Below are 17,163 nucleotides of genomic sequence, written 5' to 3'. Positions count from 1 at the left end.
CCCCTGGAAATTTCCACTACATGCATCTGAGGAAGTGGGTATTCACCCACGAAAGCTCATGCTCCAAAACGTCTGTTAGTCTATAAGGTGCCACAGGACTCTTTGCTGCTCTTATAAGAGTAGATTTTCCTGGCCAAAGTCCAACCAGAGGGCAAGTTGCATTGTAAATAGCATAACCCCCAGTATTTCCAGCTGGGTAAATCTTTTGTTCACTTTTTCATCTTACCATTCTCCCCCTGTCCTCCACAATTGCTGTATAGCATGGTGTCTCACGTGCACTCTTAGACAACTTATTTCAGTAGTGGATGAAGTAATACTGGCATTCAATTCAAAGTTCTTGATCTTTCTGGATGAAAGGAACTATATACAGTATAAATATAAGATATTTGTGTTCTGAATCTATCCTGTTGGATTGTGCATTTGCTGTGTTTACACCAGTAGACTTTTCATTGTTAACCTTTTTTGCATCTGTTCGTGGAATCTAGCTATGTTACAAATGTGCTTTTCTGCAAGCTCACTTTTTTTTTAATGGGGCTTCTTATAATCAAATTAATGAAGACTAAAGTAACAGCAGCTCAAATAAATATTAATGCGTGTCAGTGATACATGTACAAAAGAAACCCATTATCACAATGCTAAATGTAGTTATGATCTCTGTACAAGTTAAGGTGATAGTCGTGTTGCATCAAAAGCCTTGCAGTTTGTTAGAAACTTGGGTCAATTTACTATTTATGTCTTCTTTTATACTATAATTATGCTGTCTTTCTCATTATCACCTAAAAGGGTTAAACTATACAATTTGGTATAATTCTAAGCAGCATGCTTATTTTAAAATATTTACTATTATAATACATGCATAGGAAAAAGTATAACACTAAGTTTACATTTTTAAATACCTCCATCAAATTCAAAAGTAAGAGTTTTTTTGTTAATCTTGATTGGCCTCTGTTGCTCAGAAGGAGCATTTTGTGTTCAGAGTAACTGATAATGGGGACCAAAGATGTGTGTGCATCTCCAGTTAAAGTTGCATAACTGTATCCAGGAACAAAATCTTGGGCCTGTTTGTGGAATGTGAGCAAGGTGCCATTGCCTCAAAGTTCAGCTAAACTTTTTGTAGTGGTATAGACAAGCTACGCTCACTTCCTGAAACTTATAATTGGGCTGAGAATGAGAGAAATTTCAGCTAAAGTGGCATCTGTGTTTGTTTTGTTTGTTTTTAAGATGGTCATGATCATGTAAAAACAGGGTTGTAAAAAAAATAATTGTAGCTTAAAGTATATATCTGTTAAAAAATGTATACTACTTAGCTGTTCGTTAGGGCTCTCATGCTTTAGCAGAGGTACCCTTTGATGCAGCTCAGCATAGAATGCTTTTAGTTTTAAGAGCAAGCTCTTTTTATGTTCAATGCTGAAAATTGACAAGGCAGCAGGTTATTTAGGCTTAATCTAAATCAAATTGTAAGCATGGCAAGTTCCTGTTTTACCTACTTACAGCACCTTTGCTACTGACTTGTAACTGGAGATATAGTGATTTAGAATTTCTGACTCTGCAGCCTATTCATTCAACAGTAATTGTGTGCTAAACCAATCTTAAGAAAACATCATGTGGTACTGTAAAAGCAGCAAAGAGTCTATAAGCTGCCACAGGACTAACAGATGTATTGGAGCATGAGCTTTCGTGGGTGAATACCCACTTCATCGGATGCATGTTGCATTCATCCACGAAAGCTCATGCTCCAATACGTCTGTTCGTCTATAAGCTGCCACAGGACTCTTTGCTGCTTTTACAGATCCAGATTAACACGGCTACCCCTCTGATTATGTGGTACTGTTATAAGCTGTCAATTATAGATTAAGAATCTTTAATTTAAAAAACATTCAAATAAACTAGACTTTAGTGTACTTTTTTTACTATAACAGTAGTTTTAACGACAGTGGGTTTTTTGTTTTAAAAAGCCTCTTTAATATTCAGTGCATTCTACAATCATGACCTAGATAAATCTTATAGCCATAATCTAGGTCAGGGGTCGGCAACCTTTCAGCAGTGGTGTGCCGAGACTTCATGTATACACTCTAATTTAAGGCTTTGCATGCTGGTAATACATTTTTAATGTTTTTTAGAAGGTCTCTCTAACATACTGTTATATGTAAAGTAAACAAGGTTTTCAAAGTGTTTCAGAAGCTTTATTTAAAATTAAAATGCAGACCTTATTAGTTTAGTGTGATCCTTGCCGTTGCTGAGTTTTTTCCAGTGTCTGGTGGCACTTATTTAGATACTTTAAGCTGCACACAGGCTTCTGAGTTATAAGTTGATAACTGGCTGGCAGGAGGTCAGTGGCTGGAACCCCAGATCAGCAGCTGACGTGAGTGGAGCTGGCAGCTGGTAGGGCTGAGCAGGGCCAGAAGCCTGGACCCTGTCTGGCAGGGGACCTACGCTGGAAGCAAGGTGAGTGGGGCTGCAGTGGGGACCCTAGCTAGTAAGGGGTCAGCAGCCAGAACCCCGGGTCAGCAGCCAGAACCCCAGATCAGCAGCGGTCTGAGTGGGTCAGCTTGCCCAGCTCTGGGGTTTCAGGGGTAGGCTGAGTGTCTCTGCCAGCCCCCCTCTGGGGTTTCAGCCATTGATTCCTGCCAGCTGGGGTCTCAGCCCACAGCCAGCCTGGGGGAAGGAACCCCAGGCTAGCAGTGGGCGCTGAGTGGGACCGGCGGTGGGACCCCGGCTGGCAAGGGGCCAGCAGCGGGAACCCCAGAGTGGCAGCAGGCTGAGCAGCTCAGCCTGCTCCATGTGCTGTCAAAAATCGGCTCGCGTGCCACCTTTGGTACGCATGCTGTAGGTTGCCAACCCCTGATCTAGGTGTATCATGCTGCAGTGTGCCTAGAAAATTAATGAATCCAAGCTGTAGAGCACTAAAGCAGGGAGAGAGAGTTCCAAAGTAAAGGACCCTTCAGAAAATTTGAGTTAGACTCCAGCTGTAGTGACTCCATTGATTTGTAACAGCAGCATCCTCACATGAAAGAAGTGTGCCAGGTAACCAGGCTGTCATTTGTGACTTGATAAACTGAAAATACCTCGAACTCCATTCAAACTTATTAGCAGTGTATGTGACTCTGGAAATGCTAATGTAATATGCTTTCTAGGTGAAGCACTGCTTCATAAAACACATTCCATACTAAAGTTTCTAAAAGGGATGGTTGTAATCCCATGTAGAACGCTCTAATCTCGCCTGTAGGTGGCAAATTATGAATAATTGAGCCCAAGTATTGATCAGTTCCTGGTAGATAGATGCACTCTCCTAGCCAGGGGTGGAGAGGCAGTCTTGACCACAGACAATACCTAGGTATTCAGGAGCAACCCAGAACCTAATATTACCCAAACTTTTGATGAAGGTAACATGCATACTCTTCCCCCTACCCCCAACTTAGTAACATTATTTCTATCTTATCTGGACTGAGCTTTGGGGAGCTTGTCCTCATGCAAACAGGAAGCCATTATTTCCACTGCAATAGCTGGGTCAAATGTGTGGAAGACAATTGAGGGTCCTCAGCAATGAGTGTGCCACAAACCATCTTTCCTGTTTAATCCTCTCAGTGGCTTTTTAAGCAAGAAGTAATAGAATAGACCACAGATGAGATCCTTGAGGTTCCCTGGGACAGAGAAGCAATTGACCAGCACTGTCTGCCAGGACTTTTCTAAGAGGCATTATAGCATCTTCATCTGAATGGTCTTTAACTGTTAGATCAGTGACACTGTTAGATCAGTGTCATAGATCTTAAGGCCAGAAGGGGGATAATTATGACCACCTAGTCTGATCTCCTGCATAACATGGGCTATAGAATTGCATCAAGCCCATAGCTGATGCACACTAGGAAATGGTGGAATGAAAGGTTAGAAATTGGAATCTAGACTGGAGCAAACTATGTAGAGGAGGGGGGAATTTGGAATTAACTTGAACAGCATACTCAAGAACACTACGCTTCATGAAGGAAATGAGTACCTGCTTCACTTCCATGATATACCTATTGGCCCATGGCCCAAGGTTACTTGAAGACTCTTCTAAGCCCTAATTTCAAAGCCTGGTGTAGGACCGTAGAGGGAAAGTAGGAGAGATGTGAGGGGTGAGTGGGCAAATAGTAACCGATTAAACTAATCCATTCCACCTGCTGTTGTCAAAGCACAACTTCAGTTTGACTTACTTGGATCTTTTGTTGTCTTTCTGTCTGACAAAATTAATCGTAACACATGTTTGAAGGAGAATTAAAACCTTTTTATTTTTCCAGGTGTTGACTTCAAGGTGAAAACAATTTCAGTTGATGGAAATAAAGCTAAACTGGCAATATGGGTAAGTTCTGAACATAGTAAAACACCAGAGCTTTACATAGTTTGATTTATACTAGTGGTGGTGATTTTTATGGAAATATGCAGTTGAAGGGATTTGCCATGTTAACAGGCTTTGTTAGTAGAGGGATGTGTGGGGTTTTTTTGTGTTTTGGTTTGTTTGATCGGTCGGACTGGGTCATTCATGAAAACGTTACTGGTGCTATTTTCCCATTTTCAGATAGGTAACATAGCTATAGTATCAGCTCTGGTATCTGAAAGAAGAAAATGGGACTCTTCCCGTAAAAGAACTCTACAGAAGAGATTTTTTTACTGTTATCAAACAAAATTTAGAGGCTAGCAAGTATACAGGAGAGTATGGAGTTACATTAGAAGGAAAAGTCCTTAATTTGACTACAGATGAATATTACCTGTGCCTCTTATAACTTCTACTTGAGTACGATATCACAGACTACACAGTTTGAGCCTGATAACTAAACCTGTAAGATTAGGTATAAAGTTTCTCTCACTGAATTCACATTTCTAAAGAAAAAAATCTTCTGAACTAAGACTTCACATTTTCCATACATTTTACATAGCTTGAGAATTGCCACAGGTGTGCATGTTTAATTTACAGTAGTAACTTTAATGTAACTTTAAAGTGACAAGAATGTAGAAACACCCAGGTGAACCAAAAGGAGTTTGCCTGCTAAGGTTTGAGTTCAGGATTTCCTCTATTACACTGGTCTACAATTTTTGAGAAGTCGTCTGCTTCAGAGATAAAATGTGCTATTTATTATGTATTTTGATGTGCTGAATTCAAATATGACAATTAAAACAACTGGCTACTGTTTCTAAGATATTTAAGTTTTTTTACATTTTATGTCTATGTATATTGTGTAGATAGTAGAGGTTTAACCATAAATTGTAAACCTAGGTCTTTTCATGTGTTTATGGTTGCTTTACATGATGATATTTCACCTGTCCTGTTTATGTAACACTTTAAAAATCAGCAAAAGGGTTATATAACTAAAATTTATTATGAAACAAAAAGCAAAAAACTATTATGTACATAGTTTAGTCTTATTCAGTGTCTACTCGGAGCTTCTTGGCTTGTCTCTTGTATTCATTGAATGGAGCATCTCTTGTCACTGTCCAGCAATGGTCTGCAAGCATTGATGGGCTCCATTTGCCCTGATAGCCTGCCAGGAGATTCCGCTGCTGTAGTCTGGAGCCCAACAGCTCTGCCTTACTCTTGGGTAGTTCCAAATCCCTGACAAGGTCATTCAGTTCACCTTGTGTTATGAGGTGTGGTTCAGAGGAGGAGGAGGATGGGAGAAAATGTGGGTCCTGTGACATTGATGGTTCAGGACCAGAAGTTTCATCCTCTTCCTCATCTGACTCAAGTGAGAATGATTCTGGTGCATCAGGAACCGGCAGTCCTTCTCCGTGGGGTACTGGGCGTATAGCTGATGGAATGTTTGGATAATGCACAGTCCACTTTTTCTTCTTTGACACACCTTTCCCAACTGGAGGCACCATGCAGAAGTAACAATTGCTGGTATGATCTGTTGGCTCTCTCCAAATCATTGGCACTGCAAAAGGCATAGATTTCCTTTTCCTGTTCAACCACTGGCGAAGATTTGTTGCACAAGTGGTGCAGCATGTGTGGGGCCCACCTCTTGTCCTGATCTCCAATTTTGCAGCCAAAAGAAAGATGATAGGCTTTCTTAACCATAGTGGTTATACTGCGCTTTTGTGATGCAAAAGTCTCTTCACCACAAACATAGCAGAAGTTATCTGCACTGTTCACAAAAGTACGAGGCATCTCTGCTCACTTTGGCTAAACAGAAATGTGTCCCTTTGCAAAAATCAAACACTGACAAATAAGAGAGCACGACACTGTATGATTTCTAGAGCTGATATAGGGCAATTTGTTCAGCAGAGTGATGTAAGCTTCATTATGATTGCATCAACCATGACTTCTAGGAATAACATGATGCAATTCATATCATGTATGACACAATACCAGCTTCAGATTGCATCATTCATTGTTTTGCCTAAAAAGCAAGTACTGTCCAAACCCAGTCATAGATTTATTCATAGATCCAGTCAAAGATGTATTTTAGTCATTTCTGGTTTAAATTGAGATCCCTTCCCTTTATAACTTGCTTATCCTCCGCCATTCCCAAGTCAAGGGTCGTATATACTGACCCAATAGCATATCTTGAAAACTAGAACCAATCAACAATTTTAAGCATCATTTTCATTCTCAGTGACCCAGAATTAGTAAAGTTGGACTACATTTATTTCAGAAGCATTGTGGTTGTAGAGCAGTGTTACCATAGCAGCTAAAATAGAGCAAGAAGCTCTGTATCTTGCATAACTCAGTTTAAGTACTTGTGCTGACCTAGACTGTTGAAGGGAAACCTCAAACCTTGAACTATGGAAAGAAAGGGAGGGAAAAGGTTTCCCAATAACTCTTAATGATATATTTGCTTTTAAATCCATAAGCAGGGTGTCACAGACTCACAGATCATGCTCACTCGTGGCCCCGTGCGGTCTGTGGGGAGAACCCCCTTCAGTGTGACAGCCCTTCTCAGGAGTCCACTCTCTCTCGGGGTCAGGCCCCTCCACCTCCTGGAGCCGCACCTCTCTGAGCCTTAGCACGTCTGTCTCTGCCGTGAGTCCCCTTGGGGAGTCCACTCGCACTGGACCCCCTGGGCCTCCTCAGCCCCAAAGGGGTTGATGCAACCCTGTTCTCTAGACCAGAGTGACTCTCAGCCAGCATAAAACAGGAGGGCTTATTGAGAGTTGAACACAGCACAGGAAACTCTCAGGGCCTCAAGCCTGGCCTCCCTCAGCCAAGCATATCCCAGTCTCCCTGCAGCCAGGTGGACTCTGCCTGCTCCCTCTCTCCAGTCCCACCCCCTGCTTCCCAGCTGGGCCTCCAGTATCCACAGCCCCAAGTCCCGCCTCTGTCCATTGTCTTCTCTCCAGGTAAACAGTTTTGTAAACAGGAAAGCTTGGGTCTCCTCTCCTCTCAGCCCTCCTCTGGCCGGAACCAGCTGGTCAGGTCACCGGGGTCCTCTCTTCGCAGCCCACTGGCCAGAACCGGCTGTGACTCCTGTGCTGGGTCTCCAGGTCACCAGTCGCTGGGGTATCCATCCTCCAGGCCATCAGCTGGGGTCCCAAGTTCCTTCTCTGGTCCTCTGTAACAACAAACTCCCTCTCCCTTCACCTCGTTAAACCAGTAACACCCAGGGACACTGAGTCCCACCCCCTCTGCATGCAACCCCCTGGAAAACACAGAAACCCCCCTGCTTTGTCACACAGGGCTCATGTTTTATGGTCACAGACTCCACCTCTGTTATGGAACAACCACTGGAATTCCAGGGCTGTCAGTTGCTCTGTGGTGGCGGGCTGCTTGCAACTCTTTCACTGCTAAGCAAAATGGAGCAATTCTGGTGATGCCTGCCTGGTCTGTCTGAGGAAAGAAGCAGAGTACAGGAGGGAGAAAAATACAGATCGGGGATACTTCCCTTGCTTTGATATCAAAAGTGCTGCATGTGTCAAGTAACAAATTGTAGGCTCTGAGGTAGGCACTTACAGTCAGATCTCCAAACACATCCTCGATCAAGCAAAGCAGAGTGGATATGACTACTGAGGGTATGTCTTCACTACCGGCTAGACCGGTGGGCAGCGATTGATCTAGTGGGGATTGATTTATCGTGTCTAGTCTAGACGCAATATATCGATTTCCCCATGTGCTCTCCTGTCAACTCCTGTACTCCAACTTAGCGAGAGGTGCAGGCAGAGTCGACGGGGGAGCTGTAGCAGTTGACTCATCATAGTGAAGACACTGCAGTAAGTAGATCTAAGTATGTCTCATAGACTTCAAGGTCAGAAGGGACCAATGTGATCAACTAGTCTGACCTCCTGCACAAAGCAGGCCACAGAACCCTACCCATCCACTTCTATAACAAAACCCTAACCTATGTCCGAGTTATTGAAGTCCTCAAATTGTGGTTTGAGGACCTCCAAGCTGCAGAGAATCCACCAGCAAGTGACCCATGCCCCACACTGCAGGGGAAGGCGAAAAACCTCCAGGGCCACTGCCAATCTACCCTGGAGGAAAATTCCTTCCCGACCCCAAATATGGCGATCAGCTAAACCCTGAGCATGTGGGCAAGACTCACCAGCCAGCACTCGGGAAAGAATTCTCTGCAGTAACTCAGATCCCATCCCATCCAACATCCCATCACCGCCCACATGGCATACTTATCTGGTGATAATCAAAGATCAATTGCCAAAATTAAGCTATCCCATCATACCATCCCTTCCATAAACTTATCAAGCTTAGTCTTAAAGCCAGATATGTCTTTTGCCCCCACTACTCCCCTTGGAAGGCTGTTCCAGAACTTCACTCCTCTAATGGTTAGAAACCTTCATCTAATTTCAAGTCTAAACTTCCTAGTGTCCAGTTTATACCCATTTGTTCTTGTGTCTACATTGGTACTAATCTTAAATAATTTCTCTCCCTCCCTAATATTAATCCCTCTGATATATTTATAAAGAGCAAGCATATCCCCCCTCAGCCTTCTTTTGGGTAGACTAAACAAGCCAAGCTCTTTTAGTCTCCTTTCATATGACAGGTTTTCCATTCCTCGGATCATCCTAGTAGCCCGTCTCTGAACCTGTTCCAGTTTGAATTCATCCTTCTTAAACATGGGAGACCAGAACTGCACATAGTATTCCAGGTGAGGTCTCACCAGTGCCTTATATAACAGTACTAACACCTCCTTATTTTTGCTGGAAATACCTCGCCTGATGCATCCTAAAACCGCATTAGCTTTTTTAACGGCTATATCACACTGGCGGCTCATAGTCATCCTGCGATCAACCAATACTCCAAGGTCCTTCTCCTCCTCTGTTGCTTCCAACTGATGCATCCCCAATGTATATCTAAAATTCTTGTTATTAATCCCTAAGTGCATGACCTTGCACTTTTCACTATTAAATTTCATCCTATTACTCCAGTTTACAAGGTCATCCAGATCTTCCTGTATGATATCCCGTTCCTTCTCTGTGTTAGCAATACCCCCAGCTTTGTGTCATCCGCAAACTTTATTAGCACATTCCCGCTTTTTGTGCCAAGGTCAGTAATAAAAAGGTTAAATAAGATTGGTCCCAAAACCGATCCTTGAGGAACTCCACTAGTAACCTCCTTCCAGCCTGACAGTTCACCCTTCAGCACTACCCGTTGTAGTCTCTCCTTTAACCAGTTCCTTATCCACCTTTCAATTTTCATATTAATCCCCATCTTTTCCAATTTAACTAATAATTCCCCATGTGGAACCGTGTCAAATGCCTTACTAAAATCGAGGTAAATTAGGTCTACTGCTTTTCCTTTGTCTAAATAATCTGTCACCTTCTCAAAGAAGGAGATCAGGTTGGTTTGGCACGATCTACCTTTAGTAAAAGCATGTTGTAATTTGTCCCAATTACCATTGACCTCAATGTCCTTAACTACTTTCTCCTTCAAAATTTTTTCCAAGACCTTACATACTACAGATGTGAAACTAACAGGCCTATAGTTACTCGGATCACTTTTTTTCCCCTTTCTTAAAGATATGAACTGTGTTAGCAATTCTCCAGTCGTACGGTACAGCCCCTGAGTTTACCAATTCATTAAAAATTCTCGCTAATGGGCTTGCAATTTCATGCGCCAGTTCCTTTAATATTCTTGGATGAAGATTGTCTGGGCCCTCTGATTTTGTTTCATTAAGCTGTTCAAGTCTGGCTTCTACACGTCGACTTAGCTACATGAATAACATAGCTGAAGTTGAATAACTTAAATCAGTTCCTCCCCTCCCAGTGTAGACCAGGCCTGAGAAAATGGACACAGTCATATAAGGGCCTCATATGAGAGAGAACAGGAATCAATGGAACACTTCCTCTCTGAGGCAGGAGTCGCAGAGCAGCAGAACTCTTTCCTGGGAGGAAGAAAATGAGCGAGATAGGACACCTGCATACTCTTTCCTGAAGAGACAGGGTGAATCATTGGTAGAGAGAATCTTAACTTCTCTTTTTTTTTATCTTTCCCTTTATGCCCTGCATCTCCAAAACACAAACCTAAGTTATAAAACTGCTGGCTCTCTCTGTGACCACTACAGTCACTCATGGTCCATGCTAAACTCAGGAATGCAGCATAAAACACGTCCATTAAGTGTTAGGAAGATTGCTGGTTTCTGTGCACCCACGTACACTGGTTCAGTCTCCATGCCAGTCTAGAAAACCACAGTGGTGTCTAGTAGGGAAACACGCTGGTGGAGGGGCCAGAGTTCTGCATTTCTGTGGTTCAGGTGGCCTGGAGAAGCAATACTATTACAGCCCTGATAACAGTCCCCAGGCGTAGACTGGTGAGAGGCATTTGCAAAGGAATCCTGTGCTCTGGCTCTAGTCTGAGGACATGGCTACACTAGAGAGTTGCAGCGCTGGTGAGGGGGTTACAGCGCTGCAACTTAGGATGTGGCCACACTTGCAAAGCACGGCCAGCGCTGAAACTCCCTGGTTGCAGCGCTGGCTGTACACCCAGTCGAGCCTCGGGTGTAGGGATAGTAGCGCTGGTGATCCAGCGCTGGTCAGCAAGTGTGGACGCCACCAGCGCTTTTATTGACCTCCGGGATATAAGGAGGTATCCCAGAATTCCTGTCTACAACAAACCGGAAGAAAGGGAGAGCTTGGAGTTCAGCCAAACTGCTTACTTAAAAAACAAACACAGCTCCTGTTTGCTGAGCGAGCGGAGGCAGGCAGGGGAATTGCTTTGGAATGTTCACAGCTGTTTGCTTGAAGAGAGAAACAGCACTCACAGGGCAGAGGGGGAGGGGGAAGTCCATGTTGAGCAGATGCTTATCTGGTCTGACAGCTATTTAGGAGTACGTAATTCTCATTTAGTGAATGAGAGGGGTGGGGGAAGGGGTGAGAACTTTTTAAAATGATTGAAGGTAGGCACTGTGTGTCTTCCAGTCCTTAGAACTTGCAAGGCAGGGAGCTGAGAACAGTGTCAACTCCAAAAATCCACTCTCTGTCTCCTCCACGCTCCCTGTCACATTCCACCCCACCCCCCTCTTTTGAAAAGCATGTTGCAGCCACTTGAATGCTGGGATAGCTGCCCACAATGCACCACTCCCAACAGCGCTGCAAATGTGGCCACACTGCAGCGCTGGTAGCTGTCAGTGTGGCCACACTGCAGTGCTTTCCTTACACAGCTGTACGAATACAGCTGTAACTACCAGTGCTGCAGAACTGTAAGTGTAGCCATGGCCTGAGATGGGGAATATGGGGGTGGGGGTAGACTTTTCTCTTCACCAAAGTGTTCTGCACTCCACTCACATGGAGCCTGAATATTCAGGATCTATGGTGGTGGAGTGAATTTTGAATCTGAATGGAAAAACGTTGCTGATATCTTAATTATTGGAATGACTGCTCTTTTGGAGGTAGATTGAGTGGCATTTACTTGTTTGTAAGCAATACGCTTCTAAACTGGGACAGAGTTTGAGTGAATGAGCTTCTCTGTTTCTGATGTATGCATATTCTCATGATCTGTGGTGCTTATAGTTCACTGTAGTTTCAAGTATCTATAACAAAGCATATGTAATCAGCATTTTAATACTTGGTCTCTGCAGACCCATTCGTCCTTTAAGTTCATAAAGTCCTAAGATATAAATCTGATTTCACAAGCTACTTCAGTTTAAGAAGGAACATGATCAGTTTTTTGGTACTTCTGCTTGGTTTGCCCTATTCGTGTTAAACATGTTTTCTGTGGTTTGAAGCTAATTTTCAAATACTGGGCAGTGAAAAACCCTATCTTGTCTTGTTATCACAAGACTTTTGCAGTGTTTTGCAAACCTAAAATGTTCACTTAGAAACAAGTGAAACTGTTGCACTGGTGTCTCACTTACCTGCTAGCTGTAGAGCAGCAATAGCCTCAGTGGAAATGTGAGTGCCCTATATCATTGTAGAGTGGCATTATTTTACTTAAATGCTAAGACTTTTAAAAGCCACTTCCTAAAGCAAAAGTCTTATCAACTCTGCATCTAATCTTAATTGTATTTCATCTAAAGGTAATTAAACTTGATTCCTTTGGTGCTATATTCCATGATTGTTCTGAAGTTTCTTTATCATTGTGTTAATTAGATCTTGCAGATGCTGTGCTTTCTTTCAGTAGCACATAGAGTAGATTATTTTGTGCAAGTACAGTAATGGAAAATGTTCTGAATATTTTTAGGATACTGCAGGTCAGGAGCGGTTCAGAACATTAACGCCCAGCTACTATAGAGGAGCACAGGGTGTTATCCTAGGTAAGTATGCTACTCAATGTACCACTTTAAAACCTTTTGATTTTTTTTTTCTAGTTTTACGAAAAATTTAAAGACCAACTAATTCTTCTCCAACTATGTTTGGCTGTTTAATACTGAAATCCTTGGCTTCTAGTTCAATGCTCCCAATTACTGGAGTATCTAAGCATCTTGAGCATCTCTTTCCATCAGGAAACCACCTCCCTTCTTTCCAAAAGAAATCCATCACAGCTTGTATACACCGCACCACAGTTCTGACTACAGGGATGTGAAATGTAGAGCACGCTAAAATGTTGTGCTCTTACTATCCCATGTAAACTCTGCTGGCACATACTAAAAGGTACCAGCAATGCCTACTCCCCCATAATCAAGACGAACCGTGCCATGTAGACAAGTCTCAATGTTTTAACTAAAATATATCCTCCATTGTGCTCCCAACAATGATGACCTTTTTATCACACCCCCAATGTCATTTAGAAAAGACTTTGGCTTAAATTTAAGAAGTCTGTGCTTCAGATAGAAGGAAAGGAGAACTGGGTCAAAAAACCTTACTACTTGCATCTGCCCTCTGAAGATAACTATTGCTTTGCTTTTGGATATTTGCCTCACTGTGTGTTGGAAGCCTCCTTACTAGGCACTTGGAGCACAATGTCTGTTTCGCTGTTGCTGGGGTTGAATGGTGGACAAAAAATCTAGGCACAAAAATAATTTTGGTGATTGTTAGCCTTAAATACAAAGCACCTTGGCTCTAAGAGGATTCTCAGCCTCATTCGTGTCCTGTTGTATATGCAATAACTTGAAATTATGCTGATCTGTCTACAAAACTTTTTAAAAAAAAATTCAGATTTTGAATGTTTGCAATAACTTAATAGTTGCAATAAATTATTTGGAAACGTCTTTAAAATAAGGTGTTAAATCAGGTTAGTGACCATTGGCAATATTTTTCAGTTTATGATGTCACAAGAAGAGACACCTTTGTCAAACTGGACAATTGGCTAAATGAATTGGAGACATACTGCACAAGGAATGACATAGTTAAAATGTTAGTTGGAAACAAGATTGATAAGGTAAGCAAACTTGGAAAAATTACCTTCAGTAGTTTTATACTTGTACTTCTGTCACAGCATATAATGTACTGTTTCTTCTTGCAGGAAAACCGTGCAGTTGACAGGAATGAAGGTCTCAAATTTGCAAGAAAACATTCCATGTTGTTCATAGGTATGCTCTTGAAGATGTATGTAAAGCCTACATGATATTTTAAGTTACCATTATGTAACAAAACTGTGGTTAGATTCCATTTTTACAGAATCGCCAAGGTGAAAATTTTACTGTATCAGCTGAGTAATCTAATAATACCTTTCAGCTGCATTGTTTAAGTGCTTTAAAAAATGTAACTTAAGCCTCAACATCCTCAAGATAGGTATTCCCCTCTTGTTTAGACTGGTCTTAAAATGAGTCTATCCAAATTTCTAGACTCATGGCAGAGGAAACTGCCTGACTGGAGCTGGAGTTGTTTTTTTCAATCTGTACGCTCCCAGTGCATCCATCACCTTTGTATCTAAATACTGTGGTCAAAATAAAGGCTGTTTTATGTTCCTAATACCATTCTCTATTCCATTCTCCCATATTAAGAAACCTCTCTAAGTAGGATTAAACTTGGTGATGTCTAGTAGAAACTTTACTCACTGTGATTACTCTAATGACTGGACCATATATCCTGCTAACTCAGTACCTCACTAGCTTATTACAGGGCTTGTTTTATGTCAGTACAAGGCTGTGCAGTAAAGTATAACAGACCCTTTAACATTGCTAGACTTTCAAGTTTAAAAAAAACAAACTTGAACATGCCAATTGTTAGAATAATATTTCACATAGCATGTCAAAGCTCATATCTATCTGTAGAGAGTAAGTCATCTTACTGCCTTAACTACTAGGACTTGCTGTTCATCTGTGACTACTTTCCCTTCTGTACCAAAAGCGTAGGATGCATGTTGAGTTTAACGCCTGTTGGTTCTCTCCAGTTAAAGTAAGAAGATGGTGAAAGATACATTAATGCTTGCTTGACTTCTTAAATCTCTCTTCCCCCAGAGGCAAGTGCAAAAACATGTGATGGTGTTCAGTGTGCCTTTGAAGAACTCGTTGAAAAAATCATTCAGACTCCTGGACTGTGGGAAAGTGAAAGCCAAAACCGAGGTGTAAAGTTATCAAACCAGGAAGAAGGCTATGGAGAAAGAGCCTGTGGTGGATACTGCTCTATGTTATAAACTCTGGGAAACTTATCCTCTTGCATATTTAAACAGATAGTGTCATCTTTCTGTCAATTCATTAACTGCTATTTTTAGGGACCTTGCAGTTTGCACATATTTGTTTTGTATCATGGCGGTGAACATTTGTAGGAAAACATGCTCAGCAGCTTTCCCAGTTGAAAAATGTTATGGTAAGCATGCCCATCTTGCAATCTTCAGGATTTTTATATGTAGCATAAAATAGTGTGCAAGAACAAATGCACTCAAATTTTATGACCTTATACATTCATCATGTAACTACTCTTAAAAAAAAAAAAAAAAAATCCATCTATCAAATATACATTGCTGCATTCTGTCTGCTTTTTGTCTGGATTTTTTTTTTTGTTTAAGTACTGTTGGAATTATAGAATTGCTTTATATGCACACATCCTAAAAATGATGCAAGATAAAATGTGATATCTTTTACTGATAAATGCTTGTCCTTGTTGGTACTGTATAACATAAACAGCATGATTACACAATTTTTACAGCCAAGTCTGTTACAAATTCTTTTTTGTTAAGCAGAGCTATCTAAACTATGGCCTCTGCCAGTTTATAGTTAACCTGAACACTTTTTGAAGAGATTTCTAATATTTCCTTTGAGAAGTTGAGCAAACACAGTAGGGGATTTTTTAAAAAATCATCACTTCAGTTGATAACTTGTTGTTTAACTGGTGTTTTAATCCTGTCATATTTATCTATTAAATTTATGGCATTCTTGCACAGTAGTCTTTATGATGCTGCCCACTGTAGTCCTGCTGTAGAGTCTTCATTTTTTTGGCCAAGGATTTGAATGGTGTCTTTTTATTCTTTCATTGAGAATCAGTTTGCCACACTTAAGTCCAGACGCTCTTTTCCTAAACATTGGTAATGTACATATATATCTCAAACTGTAGCTCACTTATGGCTATGAAGGTCTATATCGCACAACTGCTTTGTGTGGCTATTTGTTCAGAAACAAAAATTTCCTGTCAGACACTAAATATGGGGAAAGTCACGTTGCTTTTGGATCTCTGGGGAAAATACTATTGCAGTGAGTATTTCACTTGGGTTTACTGTAAACAGCCAATGGTTTATCTGTTTCAGAAGACTTACCTGTATAGACTAATAAATTTTTTCCAAAGTATTCAACTTTGCTATCCTCTTCCTATTGTACAGTTGTATATTTTTCTAGTACACTTTTTGTGGAGGGATTATTTCTGGTGCATTAAAGCAAAGACAAGCCTAGGCACATCCTTCTTAATTAATCAAGTAACTGATCTTCATATTGGAACAAACTACTAAGCAGTTTCTTGTAAATATACATTTAAAATACCTTTTTATTACTGCATTTTCTGTAGATGTCAGCAATCCATCATAGTAAGTCTGTAATTTACCAGAAACAATCCAATTGGCTGCAAAAGTACACTTACTCATCTATGGAAACCTTGCTTTCTACTCTTACACTTGGTAGAAAACATTACCAAAATTTGAAGACTTAAATATACTAGCTGTTTTTACCAAATATTGTATCTTAAGTACTATTCCTGTAAGTAGGATCATTTAAATATGTAAATGTAATCAATAACTTAATCCACTTCCATGTTTCATTAAAGCTTTAGATGTGTCTTCCTGTGTCTTGATACAGCATACGTTTGCTAACGCAATTATTCATCAGTGATGAGGTTGTCCTGGCTCTATGCTTTGAATGCTTGATTAGGATAGGTACACATTTACAAAAATATTGACATAAAACCTCAGCTACTGAAATGCAACTTTCTGATAAATGATACTAATTTAACTTTTAGCTAGTTGTCAGTTTCAGGGCTAGCTGCAGCTCTGTCCCATCTAGGCTGGGTGCATTCCCTTATGTTTCAGGCATTGTACCTTTTTACATTCCACTATAGAATTCTGCCACTTAAACTGACCCCTGTACAATACCCTATGCAGCAACTGTTACCCTGCAGGTCTGACTGCCTTTGGGAGGCTGTGACCAATGGGATATAGTGATCAGCCACTTTCTGAAAATTGTTTTTATTTTCCAGTTTAAAAAAAAAAAAAAAAAAAGCATTAACGGAAAGATTTTTAAACTGGTCTGCAGGCATGTATACCTTACCATCCCCTGCTAACTTTGACAGGCCTAACTTCTTCAGCCACCCTCTCAGTTGGGTCCTATGTTTCAGTGCAGTTATGACCAGTAATAATTAACTCCCACCACAAACACACAT

General features: G+C 41.2%; 1 protein-coding gene across 1 annotated transcript in view; it reads left to right on the top strand.

Moving 5' to 3' along the window:
* Nucleotides 1-16,585, top strand: part of RAB18 (RAB18, member RAS oncogene family) — a 37,624-nt gene extending 21,039 nt beyond the window's left edge. The window contains exons 3-7 of the mRNA XM_030550287.1: nt 4,275-4,336; nt 12,602-12,674; nt 13,620-13,738; nt 13,823-13,889; nt 14,760-16,585. Of these exons, the coding sequence (XP_030406147.1) occupies nt 4,275-4,336; nt 12,602-12,674; nt 13,620-13,738; nt 13,823-13,889; nt 14,760-14,935 (497 nt within the window). The 3' untranslated portion in view covers nt 14,936-16,585. The remainder of the gene's footprint in view (nt 1-4,274; nt 4,337-12,601; nt 12,675-13,619; nt 13,739-13,822; nt 13,890-14,759) is intronic.
* The last annotated feature ends 578 nt before the right edge of the window (nt 16,586-17,163 follow it).

Source organism: Gopherus evgoodei, chromosome 2 (assembly GCF_007399415.2).
Source record: "Gopherus evgoodei ecotype Sinaloan lineage chromosome 2, rGopEvg1_v1.p, whole genome shotgun sequence".
Lineage (NCBI taxonomy): Eukaryota > Metazoa > Chordata > Testudines > Testudinidae > Gopherus > Gopherus evgoodei.
This window is presented reverse-complemented; position numbering and strand designations above follow the sequence as displayed.